Here is a 20,976-nt window from a genome sequence, read left to right as displayed (position 1 = left end):
CAGGGCCTTTCATATCCTCTGCCCTGTGGAAGATCACAGCAGCAAGATGGAGCCTGGAGTCACATGGGCAAGCCACATGTCCATGCACGACTCAGTTCTTTACAGGCCAACGCCATTGTTTACATGTTAGTTTGAAAGTTCCCAGGAAAGCTCAGATGTGGATTGGCGTTTCCCAAAGTTCATTGTCAGCCAAGTGTTTCTTGATTGGGCACTTTCTAAGAATAGTCCTTTCTTAAGAAGCTGACCAAATGCTTCACTGAGGCTTCTTAGAATCAAAACACCTTGAGATACAAGTACATAGCCAATATTGATAACTTTAACTACAAAAATGATACGCCTATACAGACAGCATAATCATAACCTTTCATAGACACCCTACTGGACAACCTTTGTACAATATTTGCTGCAACTATATAACAGTGGTTGCAACAATGATCTATATGGTCACAGTTTATGTCAATAACGTCACAGGTAGCAGCTGCCCATTTGAGAAAGATGTACAACACTTTAGACTTAGGTCTGGGGCATCAGAGATGCAGGATAAGAACTCTCCCTGAAAAAAGGACTGATTCCCCCATATACCTTTATCCAGGAAGCAGTTACAGACACACACACACAATTTCTTACTAAAGATAAAACTTTCAAAGAATAATTCCTATTCATTAGATTCATCTGCCCCCTCCCTGCCCCATGTACAGTGTTGCTTGTGGTTGAGGCTAAGACAGAGAGTTGGTTGTAGAGTATGCAAAGAGGATTCTCCGTTGAAGCCACTGGTCAGACATGGAGCCTGAAGTTTACTCTGGCATTCTACTTGCCAGACTAAGGCCCTGATCCATCAAAGCACTCCAGTACGTTCCAATAAGGGCACTTGCATGCCTAAAAGTTAACCTTGAGCTTGAGATCTTTGCTGGATCAGGGTCTAACTAAATGCAGCCTGTGATGTTTCAAGGCACCATGCAGGATCTCCCTAAGTATTGGCCTGAACATGCGAAGAGCAAAATCTGTAGCACAGACAGGGCACTGGCATTGTCCATCCTAGCTCACACTATGTTTACATGACTCTGTGTAAATAACAGAAAGAGCCCATATTTTCAATATTTACAAGTCAAACATTTTATTGTGACATCTGGATATAAGATGGTTCTTTCTAGACCTTTAACCACATTTGAGGAGTTGACCCAGGAGCAAGTTGGAACAAAAGATTTAATTTCTAAGATATATACAATTTTGACTGAAACAGATGTTGATAAGAAAACAACACAGATGAAAAGATGTGATGGGGATTTGGACAAAGAAATTGATATATATGGGGAAAGGACATAGGTCTTCAATTTGTATAACTCAAAGAATTTTTTTAAAATTACTGTATTGAAGGCATTCCACTCCAGTTAAGCTTCATTATATATTTGCTGCTAGGGAGATGCTCTGTTGGAGGGCTTGCAGGGAAAGAGGGAACATACTTGTACAGGCAGTAGTTGTGTCCAAGAATTAAATGGTTTGGGGAGGAAATTATTAAAGAAATTCATCTTATGACAAAATACCAGCTTCCTGGAGATCCCCTGACCTGCCTACTTAATGTTCCAGTAACAGAGCTACATTTTAAACAAAACAAATTAATTTCTTTATTGTTAGCATCAAGACTTTGTATTGCACATTACAGGAAACATGTGACTCTGTCTATGGTATTTTAGTATAGTAAAATATGGGCTGTCCTTGTAATGGAAAAACTTTCATATCAAGTAGGTACACAGGAGAAGTGTCTAAAAGAACATGTACTTAGAAATTTGCTCACCTGTTTTAGCATACTCAGAGGAGGTAAGCTCCCCAGCCAGCAAGCCAGAATCTTTAGCCAGGTTCTTTACATATTCAGGATCAGGTTAATATTCAATATAGAATGTAGTATTGTGACTTCCCTTAATAAAATGTTTAAAAAAAACTTGTGCCCCATCAGTTGTGCAGTAGGAGCGGATTTCTAGAAGATTAACAGAACTGTAAAAGCCAGGGCTAGAGACTGATCTGGTTACAACAGCACTAGAAGGCCAGGCTGAGCCAAGAACCTCAATATTTGGGAGGCAGGGCTCAATTTTATTTCAAAATTTTCAAAAAAAATTAATTTTTTTCCCTCAAATTTCTGGAGGATTTTCCCTGCCAAAGGAAATTTTGAAAATCCTACTTGTCATTCCAAAAATTGAACAATTTTTTTTCCAGAACTTTGGAATTTCTTATCGAATGGAAATTCAAACTTTTGACAAGCTCTAGCCATCCCCCATATACACCCAGAACAGGGGTTTAGGATTTGCAGAGCACCATACGATGTACAACCCCTGTATTTGGCACCCAACAAGATCCAAAAGAAAAAATCTATAGTCAAGAAAATCCTTTACTGCAACAGTCCCAGTTCAGATAATGTAGGGAAAGATATCCAGTCTTGATTTAAAGACTTCAAATGCTGGAGAATTTTCCATGCTCATTGATGAAATGTTTCAGTAGTTAATTACCCTCACCTAAAAATGTTGACAGCAGACTAAAAATTATGAATGATGGGCACAGTTTTGTCCCCCTTATTTATTTAGATTTAAATAATAATGATAAAAGATGATTATGGACAGCTCTAGGCATCCTGATACATCAGTAATGGTATAATAAAATAACACCATCATTAAAATGACCATTTCAACAGGCGCTCAGCAAATCACATACAGAAATGTCTTTCCATCCCTTTCATCATTATAGGAATCATTACCCTCAGCCCAATTAAACAGGTGTCTATTGCAGCATGCCTGAATGGTCACCATGTCTGGACGGTCTTGGACCAAAAGGGGAGCAAGTTCTAGTCGTGAAGCCCTCACAGATAGTGCCCTGCCAACCAACACCTCCCTTTTATAATAGGGGGATCCACTTGATCATCCATGCTCACTGCAGCTGTGGCATATTGCACACGGAAGAAAGTAGTTCCTCAGGTGGGCTGGTCCCAGGCCATCAGGACTTTTTAGGTCATAACCCAGACTTCATACTCCACCTGGAGACCAATGGGCAACCAGTCCAGCTGCGGGAGAGCTGGTGTCATATGATCCCAGTGAGTCACCCCACTCAGTAAGTGAGTCATTGCGTTCTGCACCAGCTTCAGCCTTACTCATGCTGAGAGATCTCAGTGGGATTTTTTCATGCAGTTAGGATGGAAGAATTGGGCCCCAAGAGTATTTTAGGGGAACTGATAATCCTCGTATAATATATTTCATGTTTTTCAGGTCCACGTTAATGGACAACTTGAGGGTCTCAAATTCAGGGCCCTCCTCAGCCCGTCACTGACTTTGGGTTTTTGAGAAATGTGCAGCACACTGATGAGCTGTCTAGAGATACTCTTCTGTATGGGAAAGGAATATTATAGGTGCATTCATTATTGCCTTTCTTTTTAGAAAACATCTTGTTCTAACAACATTTTATTCTCCAGTACAAAAAAGGAGGTTGTGAAGTAGATCGCAGAGTCTGGGGTGAAGGGAATTCCACGCTCAGACACTAAAGCCTGGTGAGGATTTTTAAGACGTAGCTGGTACTAGAATACAGATGCATATCAGGAGAAGGCCTCCAGTACACCTAGGCCTATGTTGCTAATGGTTTTAAAAACCACTAGTTACCCTTAAAATTAGAGCTGGTCAGAAAATGGTCAGTATGTTTTGCCAAAAAAATAAAAGGTGAAACTTTTCCATTTTTCTCAATTAAAGAAAATGATGGTAAAAAAAATAGATTTTTGGTTTCTCAGTGTTTTTCCCCCTTTCTATATCCATCTTTTCTCTTTTGCCACGAATAAGCAGGGGGGAAGAAAAAAGGATCACAAAGGGGACAACAACTGAAAACTCAGAATATTTTAGTTTTCTTTTTTCCCCTTTAAAAAATAAATCAGAAAATTTCATTTTCTTAAAAAAAAAGGGCCTTTTTTGTCAAAATTGTTTAACAGATTTCAACCAGACCTACTTAAAATCAGTCCACGCACTACAAGGAGACAATGTAAAGTATGCAAAGTGGGTACAATATTGTCACAGTTGATCAAAACAGTGAGCAAACACATTGCTTCATTCTGAACAAACTGCACGTAGCAAAGCTGCCCTTCTATAAATCCCATGAAGAGGATATTAAAGGCATTAGACTTTGCAGCCAGAAGGACATGTGTTTATTTTACAAGGTCATGGACAATGGAATAATTACGGTCATCCTGGGAAAATCATGCAAGTGAAAAGCAATCGCATATACCTGATACTTCGGTTTCCATTGCTGAGAATGGTCGAAAGTGACACCAAAAACGCTTAACCTGACTGACCAGCTCTCATTGCCATGAGACTAGGGTACAGATCTGAGGGAAGTGGATACTTAGTTGCCCCGGCCATATTTTTTCCACCAATCCTAGTACATTTTCAGTTGGAACTCCCTATAACTCCCTTTATAACACTTCCTGTAGCTCAGCAGTTAGGCTGTGTTCCAGTGAGTACTTGCTGTCCTTCTCATTTTAGTCGTACTAGCAAGCTTGAACTAAAGGAAGGTGTAAATTTGACTCTGATCAGTGATGAAACTGCAGTATCAAATAATTCCTCCAGAGGGTGTTCCCTTTTGAGGGCCTTCCCAGCCCCTTTTGGTCAAGCAGTTTCTTAGCCCTACTTTACTATTTTTTCTAGTGTGCATTTGTTCAAATTTTTCATATGTATAATTATCCTATACAGTCCAACTCGCAGCAATATACGGAACATTTTACTTCAATCCACATACTGCGGTACATTAGCAGCATTCTGGTTTGCCACTCAGGGTGAGACTGTGCCTAGCCCAAATGCAACTGCAGAGGGGAAAAGTAAAGATTCCCAAATACTCACTAGATGTTAGAGCTACCTGGGTCTTAGTTCCAGCTGCTGAGGTAAGTACATTGACTGCACTACAGATGTTCTCCCTATGAATACTGTAGTTAGCGAAAGGCAAGGAATAGGCAAAGGTATAGCCGCAACCCTCCCCTTAAGCTGGCCAGTGGCACTGGCTAGCTATAGTGGGGAGGGAGTAAGCAGCACCCTGAAAAAGAACTGTAGCAAGCTCCTCTGTCCCAGTCCACCCTGAACACTCCATACTCCTGTTTTTGTATAAAAGGCACCACCTACCTACCAATCAGCAGTTACACTGAAGAATTATTACTGTTCCAGGGATATTTTTAATGTTACAAAAAGAGACCTGGGCCTATTGGCCTTGGCCTATTCATGGCAGATGTCTATTAATGAAGTGCCCAGGATGATATTCTCTGCTCCTAAAGCTATGATGAAAATAAAGAAAGATGGGAAAAGACTTTCCAAAGATCATTGATGAAGAGTCTGCAGGGATTAGTGCAAAATAGATGCAGCAGTATTAGTGAATGGTGAGTATTTCATACACACACACACACACATAAGAGGCCTGATCCATTGTCAGTCTCTGTAAACCAGTGGGTATTTTTAAAATAATATTGGACCAAACCTTCAGCTAGTTTGAATTTATTTAGCTCCGTAGAGAGATACTCCAGTAGACATCAGTTATGGATCAGGACCAATGTATTACTGTACTAATTTCAAACCCCAAGATTTGATATTCATTTTAACTGGCCTTTGTTCACTTTTAATTTTTAAATATTCTGAAACTCTCCAATTTTCTATTGGAAAAATTGCAAAATGCAAGAACTGAGCGTTTTCAGTTAAGAAAAAGTCTTAATTCTCTTCATTGCTTAACCCTCTTTGAACACAAAGAGAAAAAAAACTATTTTTCTAACGATAAGTGAACTGAAGACCTTCTACACATCACAGATAGAGTAGGCAAGCTTCAAATCCAAAATATCATTTAAGTTTGGCTTAATGTTAGAGTAAATGTAATGCAGGTAAGTGGCTGGTTCACACTGAGAATAGCCTGCTACTGCTCTTAGCTAAGGGAGTTGCTCCATCAACTCAAGTGGTGAAGGCCAATGTTTTAGAGCAGAAGGACATGTGTTCAATAACCCTAATAAAGGTCCATTATATAAGCAACCCCTTGTCAATAGAAGAAATCTAGCCATAAAGTGACTAAAGATTAAAAATAAGTCATATCTTCAAAATCTAATTTCCAAATATAAGTTTGCTCATGTAAAAGGCATCAAACCAACAGTACAGAGTCAAAGACAAACGTCTGCTAGGACAGGTAGCAATAACTATGATAGTGCATCCAATAGGTTTTGATAGTTACATGTAACATTTTTGGGAGTTTTGTATATGTCCCAATCAACACCAAACAAACAGGCTCACATACCACTGCGTCCATTGGACCACAACGAATTACTGCAGTATCAAGGAAATGTCTCTGGGAATTATGTCTACTGATTACTGTGAAAGCCTTTTGAATGACTCAATGAGAAAATGTGTTAGTGGTGTTGCTCTTTGCATTTATATAGCACTTAGTGCAATGGGGACCAAATCCTGAGTGGAGACTCTGGACACTACTATAAGGCAAATATAACGTTGCTTGAACTTGACACTCTAAGCTTAGAGAAAAAAGGAGTACTTGTGGCACCTTAGAGACTAACAAATTTATTTGAGCATAAGCTTTCATCGGATGCATGAAGTGAACTGTAGCTCATGAAAGCTTATGCTCAAATAAATTTTTTAGTCTCTAAGGTACCACAAGTACTTCTTTTCTTTTTGCGGATACAGACTAACACGGCTGCTACTCTGAAACCTAAGTTTAGAGACTACATGGTCCAGAAGGAGTCACTAGCTGACTTATCATTTCATGACTCCTTCAGTAAACAAAGAGGATCCCCAGGACTGTGTTCAATATTTCTAAGATTTCTAAGTCTCTGTGTAACCTCTTATGTCTATGCTAGTATGTGGCTCCAAAAATTCCTAATTGCTATAAGAAAGCAAGCCAGAGTATCTACGTGTGTTGAGCCACTCACACATTCTCTACGACCTGTGAGAATGTGCACATGTAAACACAAAATGTTGTAACAGAGCTTTTACAACAAGTTAGTCTCTCTAATCAGTCTTTCCTCTTTTTATTTTAGGATTCATTTACTTCTTTTCTGGCCCTAAAGCCTATAAATACCACAGAGAGACAGAAGATGTGGTTAGTGTTGTGAAATCCAGTTCTTGAAAGCTGCAATAGATCATCAACTGCAGCCGATAGGAACTGAAAACTGGAGCACAAGGACCAGAATCAAGGATGTTCCCTTGCTGTGGTTTTCCCTTTCAAATTGCATTTTGCAGCGTCATTGCTATCACTCAGCTTGGAAAACACAAAGTTGTTAAAATAGCCATGTCCCTACAATATTTCAAAGAGTCCCTGCCTCATCTTAAAAATTCCTGTTCACATGAATTTTGAGTCTAGCCCCAGGTAGAATTAACTCTAACAAAATAAAATGAGAAATTGTCTGACAGCTGCTTGGTGGCCTATGTTAAATAAGTTGTCCCGTGGACAGGTCCCCCTAATATAAAGCCTTTACTGCAATGGGAACTAACTGGACCCTTTCCTGGGCATATCAGCAGAGAGGTCTCTGGATACAAAGCACATGGAGAAAGAATTACTCCTTCATTGTTAGATGTGAATCTTCAATGTCAGGGCACGGCAGGACAGCATATGGAAGATTGCACTACAGTTGCTGTGCTATGTCTAAATAGAGGACTTCAGTCATCCAGGCCTTTAAATTCAGTACCAATCATCAAGCCCAAGCAGATTGTGTTTAAAGGCCGCGAGGATAAGTGGTGTCATGGGTCACATTAAACTTTCACTTTTCTCCTCCTCCACGAAGCCCTGTGTACATCACAGGTAAAAACCCCACAACCACCAAGGGGAGAATTCCTCCACCCCAGGCATTGCGTTGGACTGCCTATGGCAACTCAGCCTCTCAGAAGCTCTGACCAGGAAGCGTGCTGAGAGTCTGGTGAGGTGGGCCATAGTGCTCTAGGGATTCTGGAAAATATTGCCACCCATAGGCAATCTGGGACAGGTATCCTTAACTTCCAGGAGCTTTCCTTCCCCTGCCCAGACTAATTTAAGTTACACCAGTAGCCATTTGGCCCAATAGCAACCTAGAATCAGGAGGTGCAAAAGTGGGATTAATCCACCTTTGCCTCTCCTCTCATGACTAAGATCTGTGCAAGAGATGCAGCACAGAATGTCTTCCTGGCTGTCTGCAGGGTATCAAATGGAGGTCTCTGGTTTCTCAGGCTACTTCCTAGTGAATGAACCTTCCATGTTCTCATTTATTCAGAACAAACACCATCAAGAAAAAAAACCATAATAATATTTACAATTTCCAGAAGTTGTGAAGTGAGGTGCTGGCACAGATGGCTTCTCACTTCGTACGCACAGCTATTGCAAATGAGAATTGTGCACACAGATCTGCTAATTTGATATTTAATTACCCAATTTCTGCATGCAATCTTTCATCTGAAATACAAATGCTGAATCTGTGCATTCTATCAATAAATAATGGACCCTGGTTTGAAAATAAGCCCCAAGTCAAGGGTGCTGATGAAAGGCAACAATCATTCATTGCCTGTGCTAAACTGAGTTAAATATAGCAGACATAATTGAGTAATCCTGATAAACAGTACAAACAAAGAAAGATTTTCAGAGGCTTGGCCAAAGCCCCAAACGTGTGAGAAATCATAGTGCGTGGCTCAACAATGCATTCCAGCAGCGTAAGCCAATCCGGTACATATTTATCTTTAAAGTATTCTATACAGAATTGGCTAATGGAAGGGATAATAGTTCTTTCTGAAAAATAAAAGAGAACATAGAAGATGAGTGTCATGCCTTTCATTATAACGTGTGAATATTGTCAATCACAATTCTCTGTGGTTGATAGTATGAGTGATTTTTACTAATATACACCCTAGATTTAAACCTCTGGTGGTTGGAGCCAGGCTCTTTGAGGTCTTGAACTCAATACCTCCACTGGATTGTCTGAGTCTGCTGATTTTCAGGACTCACTGTGTTTAATCAGACTCTTGCTTGTGGGGGTGTAGAAAGGATGGGAAGAGAGTTATTACGTGAAGGAGATGGAAATATTTGGTGAAGGAAATATATCAATTGAGTAGTTTATTGTTTTAGTTTTTAAACATCTTAGGTTGTCAGATAAGTGCATTCTAATATATTGAAATAGATATAAGTATATAGTTATTAATTATATAATACCAAAACATGGCTCTCATGTTACATCTTGCTTTCACAGTGGAGTACTCTTTCTATCTGCTAAATTGCAAGTTTCTTTTTCAACTGGTTAGTTCACATCTATAATTCCTGTATTTAAACACATCATATAGAGCTGTAAATACTCCAGAAATGTTAGGAAGTTAAGAATTTACTGCTGCAGGTAATCCATCCAGTTGATTTAATGTAGAAACATACTTTGGCACTGATGTTCTAATATTTGCAGTCTTGGGGCTTCCTGTTATTTCTGTTACTAAAAATGAACTAAGAATACATAAAAGCTATCTGTTTTTTGCTGTGTAACTTCTCATGTGCAGCACCTCAATGAAATTCTCCTGCTCACTTTTATTAATGGTGGACTGCTCCCAAACCCCCAGAATGACATGTTAAAGAAGCTTACACCCAGATCTGAACTCCACCACTGGACCCACTAGTCTATATCATATGCCAGCCAAAACTCTGGATTCAAACACCCCTGAATTTAGCAAAAGTTTTAATCCAGGTTCAAACTTCACAAATTGGGCCCCCATCTCTAATTTCTGCCATTGTCCTGCAACTTGATTGTGCAACTAGAGTTTTTAGCTATGAAGACCTATGATTTAATGAAATCAGCAATGAGTTTTACATATATCATCCATGAAAACCTTTCTGTGGTTCTGGCAAAACTAGTGTAAAAAATTTCCCTTTTTTTTTCTCTCCAGTTTTATCTTGAATCTGTTACTGTTTTTCACAAAAAAACAAAAGAAATATTTTTTTGTTGTGGGAATGGTGACATTTTGCATGGGACAAATTTATGAAGAATGCTAAGTGAAGGTGAAATGAAATGTTTCTATTTTTGTTACAAATAATGGTCTAAATTCTTCCTAGAATTCCCCAAATTCTTACTAGGGTGGTAGGGCAAGGTCCAACTTTGACCACTGAATTCAGTGGTTAAATGGCAAAAATAAATAAATTTTGAGCAAATTTACAATTCTCCTAAAACTCTCAGATTTTGTAAATGAAACTGATAGCGTTGTATAACTCTAGAGGTAAGAGGTAGAAGTATTAAAACTCTGCCTCACAGAGTTCAGTGCAACTACACCCTTTTACAACAGAAGTGAATTGCCCCCCTCTGTTTTACAAATATATATTCCATGTCATACTCAAAAAACACTGAAAGATACTGTAACAAAACACTGTAATGAGATAAGTGTGTCCTTTAGGAAAGGAATGTCTTGGCTTTGCTACAATATTTAGTCCTAATAAGTACAGTATTTTGTTACAACAGTTCTTTCATTGATGTTTCTTACTGAAGCAGGGGTCATGCATGGACTACACTGAGATATTTCCTTTTATTTTTATGTAGGGATTCTGGTAGTTGGGAATTTTGCAGCTGACTTCAGTGGAGCCACTATTTCACCCATAGGTGCTGGAACTAGGGATGCTGCCGCACCCCCTGGCTTGAAGTGGTGTCTATCATACACAGGGTTTACAGTTTGGTTCAATGTCTCTCAGCACCCCCACTATACAAATTGTTCCAGCACCCTGGATTTCACCCATGATGTTTAAGATAACAGGAGCTGAGATTATACAGTTCATGCCTATTATCTTCTGAAACTCTTTGTAATCCGGTATCCCGATGCGTCATAAGTAGATATTTCATTGTGAGGCTAAACAAAGAAAAGTTGGAGTACCACAAAAGTATCTATAACTTGTGTATTCAATATATTTTACAGTGAACATGAACAGATAAAACACTAAAAGAAAAGGAGTACTTTTGGACCTTAGAGATTAACAAATTTATTTGAGATAAAACACTGACATCTTACAAATGCTAATTCTCTAAGGTTTGTATTAATAGCAGTTTCCCTTAACCAGCATACTTAAGTCACATTCTTGAGATGTTCAGGGATTTATATAGGGAAAAAATATTCATTTTCTTACAGCAGGGGTCAGCAACCTTTCAGAAGTGGTGTGCCGGGTCTTCATTTATTCACTTTAATTTAAGGTTTCGCATGCCAGTAATGCATTTTAACATTTTTAGAGGGTCTTTCTCTATAAGTCTATATATTATATAACTAAACTATTGTTGTATGTAAAGAAAACAAGGTTTTCAAAATGTTTAAGAAGCTTCATTTAAAATTAGATTAAAATGATTAAAATGCTGATCTTACACCGCTGGCCCGCTCAGCCTGCTGCCAGCCTGGGGTTCCGTTCACCTAGGCCGGCAACAGGCTGAGCGGGGCCTGCGGCCGGGACCCCGGCTGGCAAGGGGCTGGCAGCCAGAACCCCAGACTGGCAGCGGGCTGAGCGGAGCCAGCAGCTGGGACCCCAGACCAGCAGTGGGCTGAGTGGCTCAGCCCACTGCCACTCAGCCCACTGCCAGTTTGGGGTTCCATCTGCCAGCTCCTGCCAGCCAGGGTCCCGGCTGCTGGCCCCTCTCAGCCCACTGCCTGTCTGGGATCCCAGCGCTGCCCACACAGAGTGGGTACCTACCTTCTCCCTGGTTCTAGTCCATTCTCTTCCTCTCTCTCTGCACTGAGCTGAGGGTGGGAGTGCACTGAGCACAGGGCTGGGGGTGAAGGAGCAGGCTGGGGGTTGAGGTGTAGGGTCTGGCCAGGAGCTAGAATAAGGGAGGGGGCTCAGGATTGGGGCAGGACATTTGGGTGTGGAATGCTTACCTGGGTAGCTCCCATTTGGTGTGAGGGGTGCAGGTGGGGGGGGGGGTGCAGGAGCTCCCATTTGGTGCTCAGTGTGGGGGTGGGAATGGGGGGTGCAAGAGTCAGGGCATGGGGTGTGGTGGGGGTGGGGGGTGTGAGGAGGGTGCAGGAGTCAGGGAAGAGGGCTGGGGGCATGTGTTGGGGTGCTGGAGTCAGGGCTAGGTTCATGGGTGGGTGCAGGGGTCAGGGCAGGAGGCTGGGGTGTGTGGGGGGTGCAGGGGTCAGGGCAGAGGGCTGGGGTGTGTGGGGGTTGCTGGAGTCAGGGCTCGGGTCGTGGGGGGTGTAGGGGTCAGGGCAGAGGGCTGGGTGTGTGTGAGGGGGTGCAGGGGTCAGGGCAGGAGGATGGGGTGTGAGCGATGCAGAAGTCATGGCAGAGGGCTCGGGTCATGGGGGAGTGCAGGGGTCAGGCCAGAGGGCTGGGGTGTGTGACTGTTATAAAAAGCCAGTCAGCTGTGAACCAGCTGAGCGGCGAACAGCAGAGAAGCTAACAGAGGGAGTTTGCCTGGTATCTGTCTGAGAGGAGGTATGCTAAGTGCTGCATTAGGGGGGCTGTGTTGGTGAGTATCTCAGTGTCTGTTGCAGGGACAGTTTGACAGTTTGACCGTGTGCTTGATTGGTGGTTTGAAAAGTGTGAATAGGGAGTGCTTTGTTCCAGGAGAGCCTTGAGTGGGCCTGACTGTTATAAAAATCCAGTCAGCTGTGAGTTCACCTGGGGAGAGCCCACTGAGGCTTACATCTTGCCGGCTTCTCTGAGTAGTTACTACAACTCCTGAGGAAGCTCGTAGAAGGAAGGTAATATGGATGGGGAGTGCTCAGCTGTTGTGACCTGCACTGGTTGTGGCATGTTTGTCTTTCTTCCACAGGACAGAAGTGACTTTGTCTGTACAAAGTGCAAGCTGGTCTTCATATTGGAAGAAGGTTCAAGGTCTGGAGCAACAGGTATGACCCTGCGTTGCATAAGAGAAACTGAAGATTTCCTGGACAGACGTCAGGATATGCTTCTACGAACACAACATTCTGAAGATTCAGAGCAGACTGCACAGCGGGGACAGAAGGACGATGAAGAAATTTGGCAGCATGTGACCTCCAGAAGAAGAAAAGGGAGCATCCATGTACCAGCAATGCAGATACAGGTAAGCAACCGTTTTCATGTTCTCTCCACAGGTACTAATGCGGAGAGCGGACGAGATGATACATCTGAGGGAAGGGAACAGAAGGAGACTCCGCCGATTGGAAGGCATGAGATGCATTGTGCTAGGGATGGGGGTTCCACGACCACCGCTCCCAAGAGAAGGAGGCGGGTGGTGGTGGTCTGGGACTCTCTCCTCAGGGGACTAAGTCATCTATCTGCCGCCCCGACCAGGAAAACCGAGAAGTCTGCTGCTTGCCAGGAGCTAGGGTTCATGATGTGATGGAGAGACTGCTGAGACTCATCAAGCCCTCAGATAGCTACCCCTTCCTGCTTCTCCACGTGGGCACCAATGATACTGCCAAGAATGACCTTGAGCGGATCACTGCGAACTACGTGGCTCTGGGAAGAAGGATAAAGGAGTTTGAGGTGCAAGTGGTGTTCTCGTCCATCCTCCCCGTGGAAGGAGGTGTGGACTGCACCCTCAGCAAGTTTGCAGATGACACTAAACTGGGAGGAGTGGTAGATACACTGGAGGGTAGGGATAGGATACAGAGGGCCCTAGACAAATTAGAGGATTGGGCCAAAAGAAATCTGATGAGGTTCAACAAGGACAAGTGCAGAGTCCTGCACTTAGGACGGAAGAATCCCATGCACCGCTACAGACTAGGGACCGAATTCTGCAGAAAAGGACCTAGGGGTTACAGTGGACGAGAAGCTGGATATGAGTCAACAGTGTGCCCTTGTTGCCAAGAAAGCCAATGGCATTTTGGGATGTATAAGTAGGAGGATTGCCAGCAGATCAAGGGACGTGATCGTTCCCCTCTATTTGACATTGGTGAGGCCTCATCTGGAGTACTGTGTCTAGTTTTGGGCCCCACACTACAAGAAGGATGTGGAAAAATTGGAAAACATACAGCGAAGGGGAACAAAAATGATTAGGGGACTGGAACACATGACTTAAGAGGAGAGGCTGAGGGAACTGGGATTGTTTAGTCTGCGGAAGAGAAGAATGAAGGGGGATTTGATAGCCTCTTTCAACTACCTGAAAGGGGGATCCAAAGAGGATGGATCTAGACTGTTCTCAGTGGTAGCAGATGACAGAACGAGGAGTAATGGTCTCAAGTTGCAGTGGGGGAGGTTTAGATTGGATATTAGGAAAAACTTTTTCACTAGGAGGGTGGTGAAACACTGGAATGCGTTACCTAGGGAGGTGATGGAATCTCCTTCCATAGAAGTTTTTAAGGTCAGGCTTGACAAAGCCCTGGCTGGGATGATTTAGTTGGGGATTGGTCCTGCTTTGAGCAGGGGTTTGGACTAGATGATCTCCTGAGGTCCCTTGACAAAGCCCTGGCTGGGATGATTTAGTTGGGGATTGGTCCTGCTTTGAGCAGGGGTTTGGACTAGATGATCTCCTGAGGTCCCTTGACAAAGCCCTGGCTGGGATGATTTAGTTGGGGATTGGTCCTGCTTTGAGCAGGGGGTTGGACTAGATGACCTCCTGAGGTCCCTTCCAACCCTGATATTCTATGATTCTATGATGGGGGGTGCAGGGGTCAGGGCAGAGGGCTGGGGTGTGGGCTAGGGTTGTGGGGATGCTCCCAGTCCCCTGCCCAGAGCAGCTCACGGCAGGGGGCTGGAGGGGATATGCCCTGATTCCACCTTCCTTCCACAAGGCCCTGTCCCCACTTCTTCTCCGCCTCCTTCCTGGAGCAGCGAGTGCACTGCGGCTCCACTTCTCCCCCTCCCCTGCAAGGGCCATCAGCTGATCGACAGCAGGGAGGGAGAGGAGGAGGGGCAGGAACCCAGCATGCTGGGGGAAGAGGCAGGGGAGGGGGAAACTTGCCTGCCCTGCAGCAGCAGCCGGCAGGACCAAGCTTCTTCACCTTGCCCCCGCGGGGGGGCGGAGAAAAGTGGGCCGGGGTGAGCAGGATTTTTAATGACATACTGCTGCCTGCTGGGGTCCCGGCCTGGGTTCGGCAGCGGGCTGGGACCTGGCAGGCAACAGCGTGCCATCAAAAATCGCATGCCGTCGATTGCCAACTCCTGTATTACAGCCTTGGCAAGTACCCCTCCGTATGGTCACCCACCTGTTGAGAGGGAATCTAATCACTGGATCCCATGTGCTTCCAAGTCAGTTTGGTCTGGGTAGAGTCTACTCACCATTTTTAGCTCTAGGACACGCTCCCAGGCTCAGACGTCTTGTCTGCTGCCCTCCCTTGGGACATGGGGTACTGCCACCCAGTTGCCCTCTACTCTGAAAATCAGTGTTTGACCTCTCAAATCCCCATCCCCTGCTGCCCAGAGCTCTACCTAGGCAATGGACACCCTGAATTTCTACAAGGTGGCAGGAAAGCAAGGAACACAAGCTTAACAAAGGGACCTCTTAACCAGTGAGTTTACTGGGAAAGCAGTTGAGAGATCTTTAAAAATAAATATCTTGAGATGCCCCTTCCCTAAGGTAAACCCTGACATGTACTGTAACATTCCCACGGATAATACAACAGAGTTCATAATTTGAAACAGATGTATTGCGCTCTGTAACAACTACCATTTAATAATCCTGAGCGTAATGCAACATGAACAAGAAGTAAAGAGCCCCGCCTGCATGGAAAACTATGGGAGGGGGAACCCATAGTTGCATGGAAACCTTCCCAAAGATTCCCTCACAGAGATCCCCCATAGCATCCCATCAGGGGAGGGTTGCATCCTGAGGACTTCCACATGGAGGCTCTGTAACTCCACATGGTCTCTTGCCCCTTAGCTCTCAGGCTGTGTGTCTCCAACAGAGCTGTGCGGACAGTGACTGTCCCTGGGAACAGGCGGGGAGCTCTGTAGAAAAGGCAGTACAGCCTGGAGTTGTATTACTTTATTCCTGGTACATTTCAATAGACATGCCCCCACCCCTAGACTAGCCAGTCTTCAACTCATCCCCAAAACACATGATGAGGCTTTCCACAGACACTGGGAAGGGGCCCAGAGTGGGAAAACAGTGACAAGGAGGTAGCTGGGGGCCCTTTCCTCTCAGAGCAGGAAGGTGATCCACACATGGGGGAGGGATGTAGTTATGTGACCCCAAATGATTATTTTGGGGGAGAATGGATGATAGGGACACAGTAAATGTAATCCATCTAATGACACTAAAGCATCTCCTTACTCACACATTAATTCAAATTGCTTTGTTGTATAAACACCATCATATGGATTCAAAACTGGTCAAGCACTGCAAAGGGCAATGGCAAACATCTTCATTAGTAAAGGCACTACTAATGAAGGAGAGGATAGCACCTGGCATGCTGTGGTTCCTCAATCCCAAGAAGATGCAAACCAACAGGAAAAAGTCCAAATGAAAGCTACAATAATGAAAGAGCTGGACAGATTGAGCAGGACAGAATGAAAGAATTAAAAGGTTATGCTATAGTTACACAATGACAAAGAAGTGGTGATGATGGGGCATTCATTTCCCTCTCCCAACTGGCTCTCTTCAACAGTCCTAGTATCCATAAGATTTGTGGATTCTGCATCCTTCATTCAAGTTTTGGGTTAGAGCAGATAAAAAAAAACAGAAATGATTTCATAAAAAATTTCAAGACATTTCCATTTTGGAGGGTTCAAAATGGACCTGTGTTTGGTGAAATTTTCTTAAATCAATTTTTAGCAATGTTTTAATCAAAATAATTTGTGAAAAATATTGGTAATGTCATCCATTTTTTGCAACAAAAATCATCTTTGCAATAATGCCATTTTTTCAATGAAAAAATGTTTAGCAAGAAAAATTTCAAACAGCTCTAGTTTGAGTAAATCAGTCTAATCAAAAAGCTAAAATACACTGGATCCCCTGGCTTTGAAGAAGACTGAAGTGTTATGAATGCATTCCATCCTTACTATAAGCTATGGTTTGGGGGATGACACTCATGGGTGTTTTGGTACTAAAAGCAAGTGATTAACATTACAGATTTATACTTGGCTGTGTGGGAATGGAGTGTGTCCAGCAGAAAGTCAAAGAGATCGCCATAGGGTTGAGAAGAGAAAACCCAGGAAGGTCAGCTGGGACAGGGAGCACATGCGTCATTCCCCTACATCCCTGTAAAACAATGTCAAAAGAAAAAAAAAGCAGCTGTCACACTGTCTGGAATGGCTCATGACCACGGGTGCCATCCTCAGAGCAGGCTGGCAAGAAGCAGGGCAGACACCTCGCACTGGCTGTATGGTCTATAATTATGTTTCCCCAACCCAGTAAAAAGTGTGAACTCCTAAAGCACTATAACAGTCTTGCCATGGAGTCACAGACAGTCTCCTTGGGCACTGCAGTCTATCTTAACATCCCAGGGAAGCTAGACTATGTAATAGATGGTCACTTTACACCAAAAATCACAATAATATTCAGTTTACTCCTAGTCCCAGAGGACCAGTCACTTACCCCAGGTCAATTATTCTCCTATCTTAACCCAAAGACAACACTTGTAGCTAATCCTCTAACAAACTAACTAAAGATTTATTAACTAAGAAAAGAAATGAATTATTTACAGGGTTAAAACAGGAAACACAAATGAGTTACAGTCTTGCATTTAAAAAGGCAATAAAGATTCTATAATAAGCAGTTTACATGTCCTTTAGGGCTAGCCCAGGCCAAGCAGCTTGGAGACCTTTTGTTTATGTTTAGGAATCGTTGCCCCTCAGAGTCCAGACAGCATAAAAGATCCTGTGTCCAGGGACTTTTATCCTCTTCTCCCCAGAATCCAAGCTGATGAGACAAGTGCTCCAGCATGTAACCTCTTCATGGGTGGAGGGGAGCAACTGACAACGTTTTTGTTCCCCAATGGCCCATTTGGATTCAATAGTCCTTCCTGATGGGCAGGAGATAACATTTCCTGGGGTAAATCAATATTTCACACTTGATAATGCTTCTCCCCTGATTGTGGGGAATTTACAGTCAAATATTTTTATGATTAAGAGCAAATATTTAAACATTACCGTATAAACACAAAAAGAAAAGGAGGACTTGTGGCACCTTAGAGACTAACCAATTTATTAGAGCATAAGCTTTCGTGAGCTACAGCTCACTTCCTCAGATGCATATCGTGGAAACTGCAGCAGGCTTTATATATACACAGAGAATATGAAACAATACCTATTCCCACCCCACTGTCCTGCTGGTAATAGCTTATCTAAAGTGATTTCCAGCACAAATCCAGGTTTTCTCACCCTCCACCCCGCCACACAAATTCACTCTCCTGCTGGTGACAGCCCATCCAAAGTGACAACTCTTTACACAATGTGCATGACAATCAAGCTGGGCTATTTCCTGCATAAATCCAGGTTCTCACATCCCCCCCACCCCCATACACACACAAACTCACTCTCCTGCTGGTAATAGCTCATCCAAACTGACCACTCTTCAAGTTAAAATCCAAGTTAAACCAGAACATCTGCGGGGGGGGGGTAGGAAAAAACAAGAGGAAACAGGCTACCTTGCATAATGACTTAGCCACTCCAAGTCTCTATTTAAGCCTAAATTAATAGTATCCAATTTGCAAATGAATTCCAATTCAGCAGTTTCTCGCTGGAGTCTGGATTTGAAGTTTTTTTGTTTTAAGATAGCGACCTTCATGTCTGTGATCGCGTGACCAGAGAGATTGAAGTGTTCTCCGACTGGTTTATGAATGTTATAATTCTTGACATCTGATTTGTGTCCATTTATTCTTTTACGTAGAGACTGTCCAGTTTGACCAATGTACATGGCAGAGGGGCATTGCTGGCACATGATGGCATAGATCACATTGGTGGATGTGCAGGTGAACGAGCCTCTGACAGTGTGGCTGATGTTATTAGGCCCTGTGATGGTGTCCCCTGAATAGATATGTGGGCACAGTTGGCAACGGGCTTTGTTGCAAGGATAAGTTCCTGGGTTAGTGGTTCTGTTGTGTGGTATGTGGTTGTTGGTGAGTATTTGCTTCAGGTTGCGGGGCTGTCTGTAGGCAAGGACTGGCCTGTCTCCCAAGATTTGTGAGAGTGTTGGGTCATCCTTTAGGATAGGTTGTAGATCCTTAATAATGCGTTGGAGGGGTTTTAGTTGGGGGCTGAAGGTGACGGCTAGTGGCGTTCTGTTATTTTCTTTGTTAGGCCTGTCCTGTAGTAGGTAACTTCTGGGAACTCTTCTGGCTCTATCAATCTGTTTCTTTACTTCTGCAGGTGGGTATTGTAGTTGTAAGAAAGCTTGACAGAGATCTTGTAGGTGTTTGTCTCTGTCTGAGGGGTTGGAGCAAATGCGGTTGTATCGCAGAGCTTGGCTGTAGACAATGGATCGTGTGGTGTGGTCAGGGTGAAAGCTGGAGGCATGCAGGTAGGAATAGTGGTCAGTAGGTTTCCGGTATAGGGTGGTGTTTATGTGACCATTGTTTATTAGCACTGTAGTGTCCAGGAAGTGGATCTCTTGTGTGGACTGGACCAGGCTGAGGTTGGTGGTGGGATGGAAATTGTTGAAATCATGGTGGAATTCCTCAAGGGCTTCTTTTCCATGGGTCCAGATGATGAAGATGTCATCAATATAGCGCAAGTAGAGTAGGGGCTTTAGGGGACGAGAGCTGAGGAAGCGTTGTTCTAAATCAGCCATAAAAATGTTGGCATACTGTGGGGCCATGCAGGTACCCATAGCAGTGCCGCTGATTTGAAGGTATACATTGTCCCCAAATGTGAAGTAGTTATGGGTAAGGACAAAGTCACAAAGTTCAGCCACCAGGTTAGCCGTGACATTATTGGGGATAGTGTTCTTGACGGCTTGTAGTCCATCTTTGTGTGGAATGTTGGTGTAGAGGGCTTCTACATCCATAGTGGCCAGGATGGTGTTATCAGGAAGATCACCGATGGATTGTAGTTTCCTCAGGAAGTCAGTGGTGTCTCGAAGGTAGCTGGGAGTGCTGGTAGCATAGGGCCTGAGGAGGGAGTCTACATAGCCAGACAATCCTGCTGTCAGGGTGCCAATGCCTGAGATGATGGGGCGCCCAGGATTTCCAGGTTTATGGATCTTGGGTAGTAGATAGAATATCCCAGGTCGGGGTTCCAGGGGTGTGTCTGTGCGGATTTGATCTTGTGCTTTTTCAGGAAGTTTCTTGAGCAAATGCTGTAGTTGCTTTTGGTAACTCTCAGTGGGATCAGAGGGTAATGGCTTGTAGAAACTCGTGTTGGAGAGCTGCCGAGCAGCCTCTTGTTCATATTCCGACCTATTCATGACGACAACAGCACCTCCTTTGTCAGCCTTTTTGATTATGATGTCAGAGTTGTTTCTGAGGCTGTGGAAGGATACAGATTTTTTGAAGTAGATTAATACATGCAGCATCCCATAAGAATTCCATAAAGTCTGAACAGATTGTTATAACTCCAATATCTATTTTGACAATGCTAACACATGGGTGAGCCAGACAGCTTTCCAGCTGTGCATTTGTAAGTGTTCAGGGAGGACTAGGGACCTTGGTATAAGCTGGTATCTGGTCTGCCAGCATCAGAGCTGCAAGTGACTGAAGCTGTGTTAATTGTTCTGTGCTAGGGAAGCCTATGAACGATGATGGGAGGTTAGGGAGCAGAGTCAGCAGCAGCTAAGCAAAGCCCTGGCAGCACAGCTCCAGAGGATCCATGCTGTTGCGAAGCCAGGACAATGGGAATAGAGGTCTTTGGGAGCACCAGTCATCAAGCCTCCTGCAGAGCAGCTAGGATCATGGAATTTTCATAGAACCATAGAGTTAGAAAGGACCGCAAGGGTCATCTAGTCTAACCCCCTGCAGAGATGCAGGATTTGTTGTGACTAAACCACCCAAGACAGGTGGCAATCCAGCCTCTGTGTGAAAACCTCCTGTGCAAGAGCTTCCACAACCTCCTGAGGCTGTCTGTTCCATTGTCCTACCGTTCTTACAGCTAGGACGTTTTTCCCGAGATTAAGGCCATGTCTACACGTACAGCACTGCACCA

At 43.6% G+C, this 20,976-nt stretch overlaps 1 protein-coding gene across 1 annotated transcript in view; it reads left to right on the top strand.

Annotated features, from left to right (window-relative positions):
* Positions 1-12,949: 12,949 nt before the first annotated feature.
* MMP7 (matrix metallopeptidase 7) overlaps positions 12,950-20,976 on the top strand; it is a 72,749-nt gene continuing 64,722 nt past the window's right edge. The window contains exon 1 of the mRNA XM_073338270.1: positions 12,950-13,018. Within this exon, the coding sequence (XP_073194371.1) occupies positions 13,007-13,018 (12 nt within the window). The 5' untranslated portion in view covers positions 12,950-13,006. The remainder of the gene's footprint in view (positions 13,019-20,976) is intronic.

Source organism: Lepidochelys kempii, chromosome 1, assembly GCF_965140265.1.
Source record: "Lepidochelys kempii isolate rLepKem1 chromosome 1, rLepKem1.hap2, whole genome shotgun sequence".
Classification (NCBI taxonomy): domain Eukaryota; kingdom Metazoa; phylum Chordata; order Testudines; family Cheloniidae; genus Lepidochelys; species Lepidochelys kempii.
Note: the sequence above shows the minus strand (reverse complement) of the source record. Positions and strands in the feature narration are given on the sequence as shown.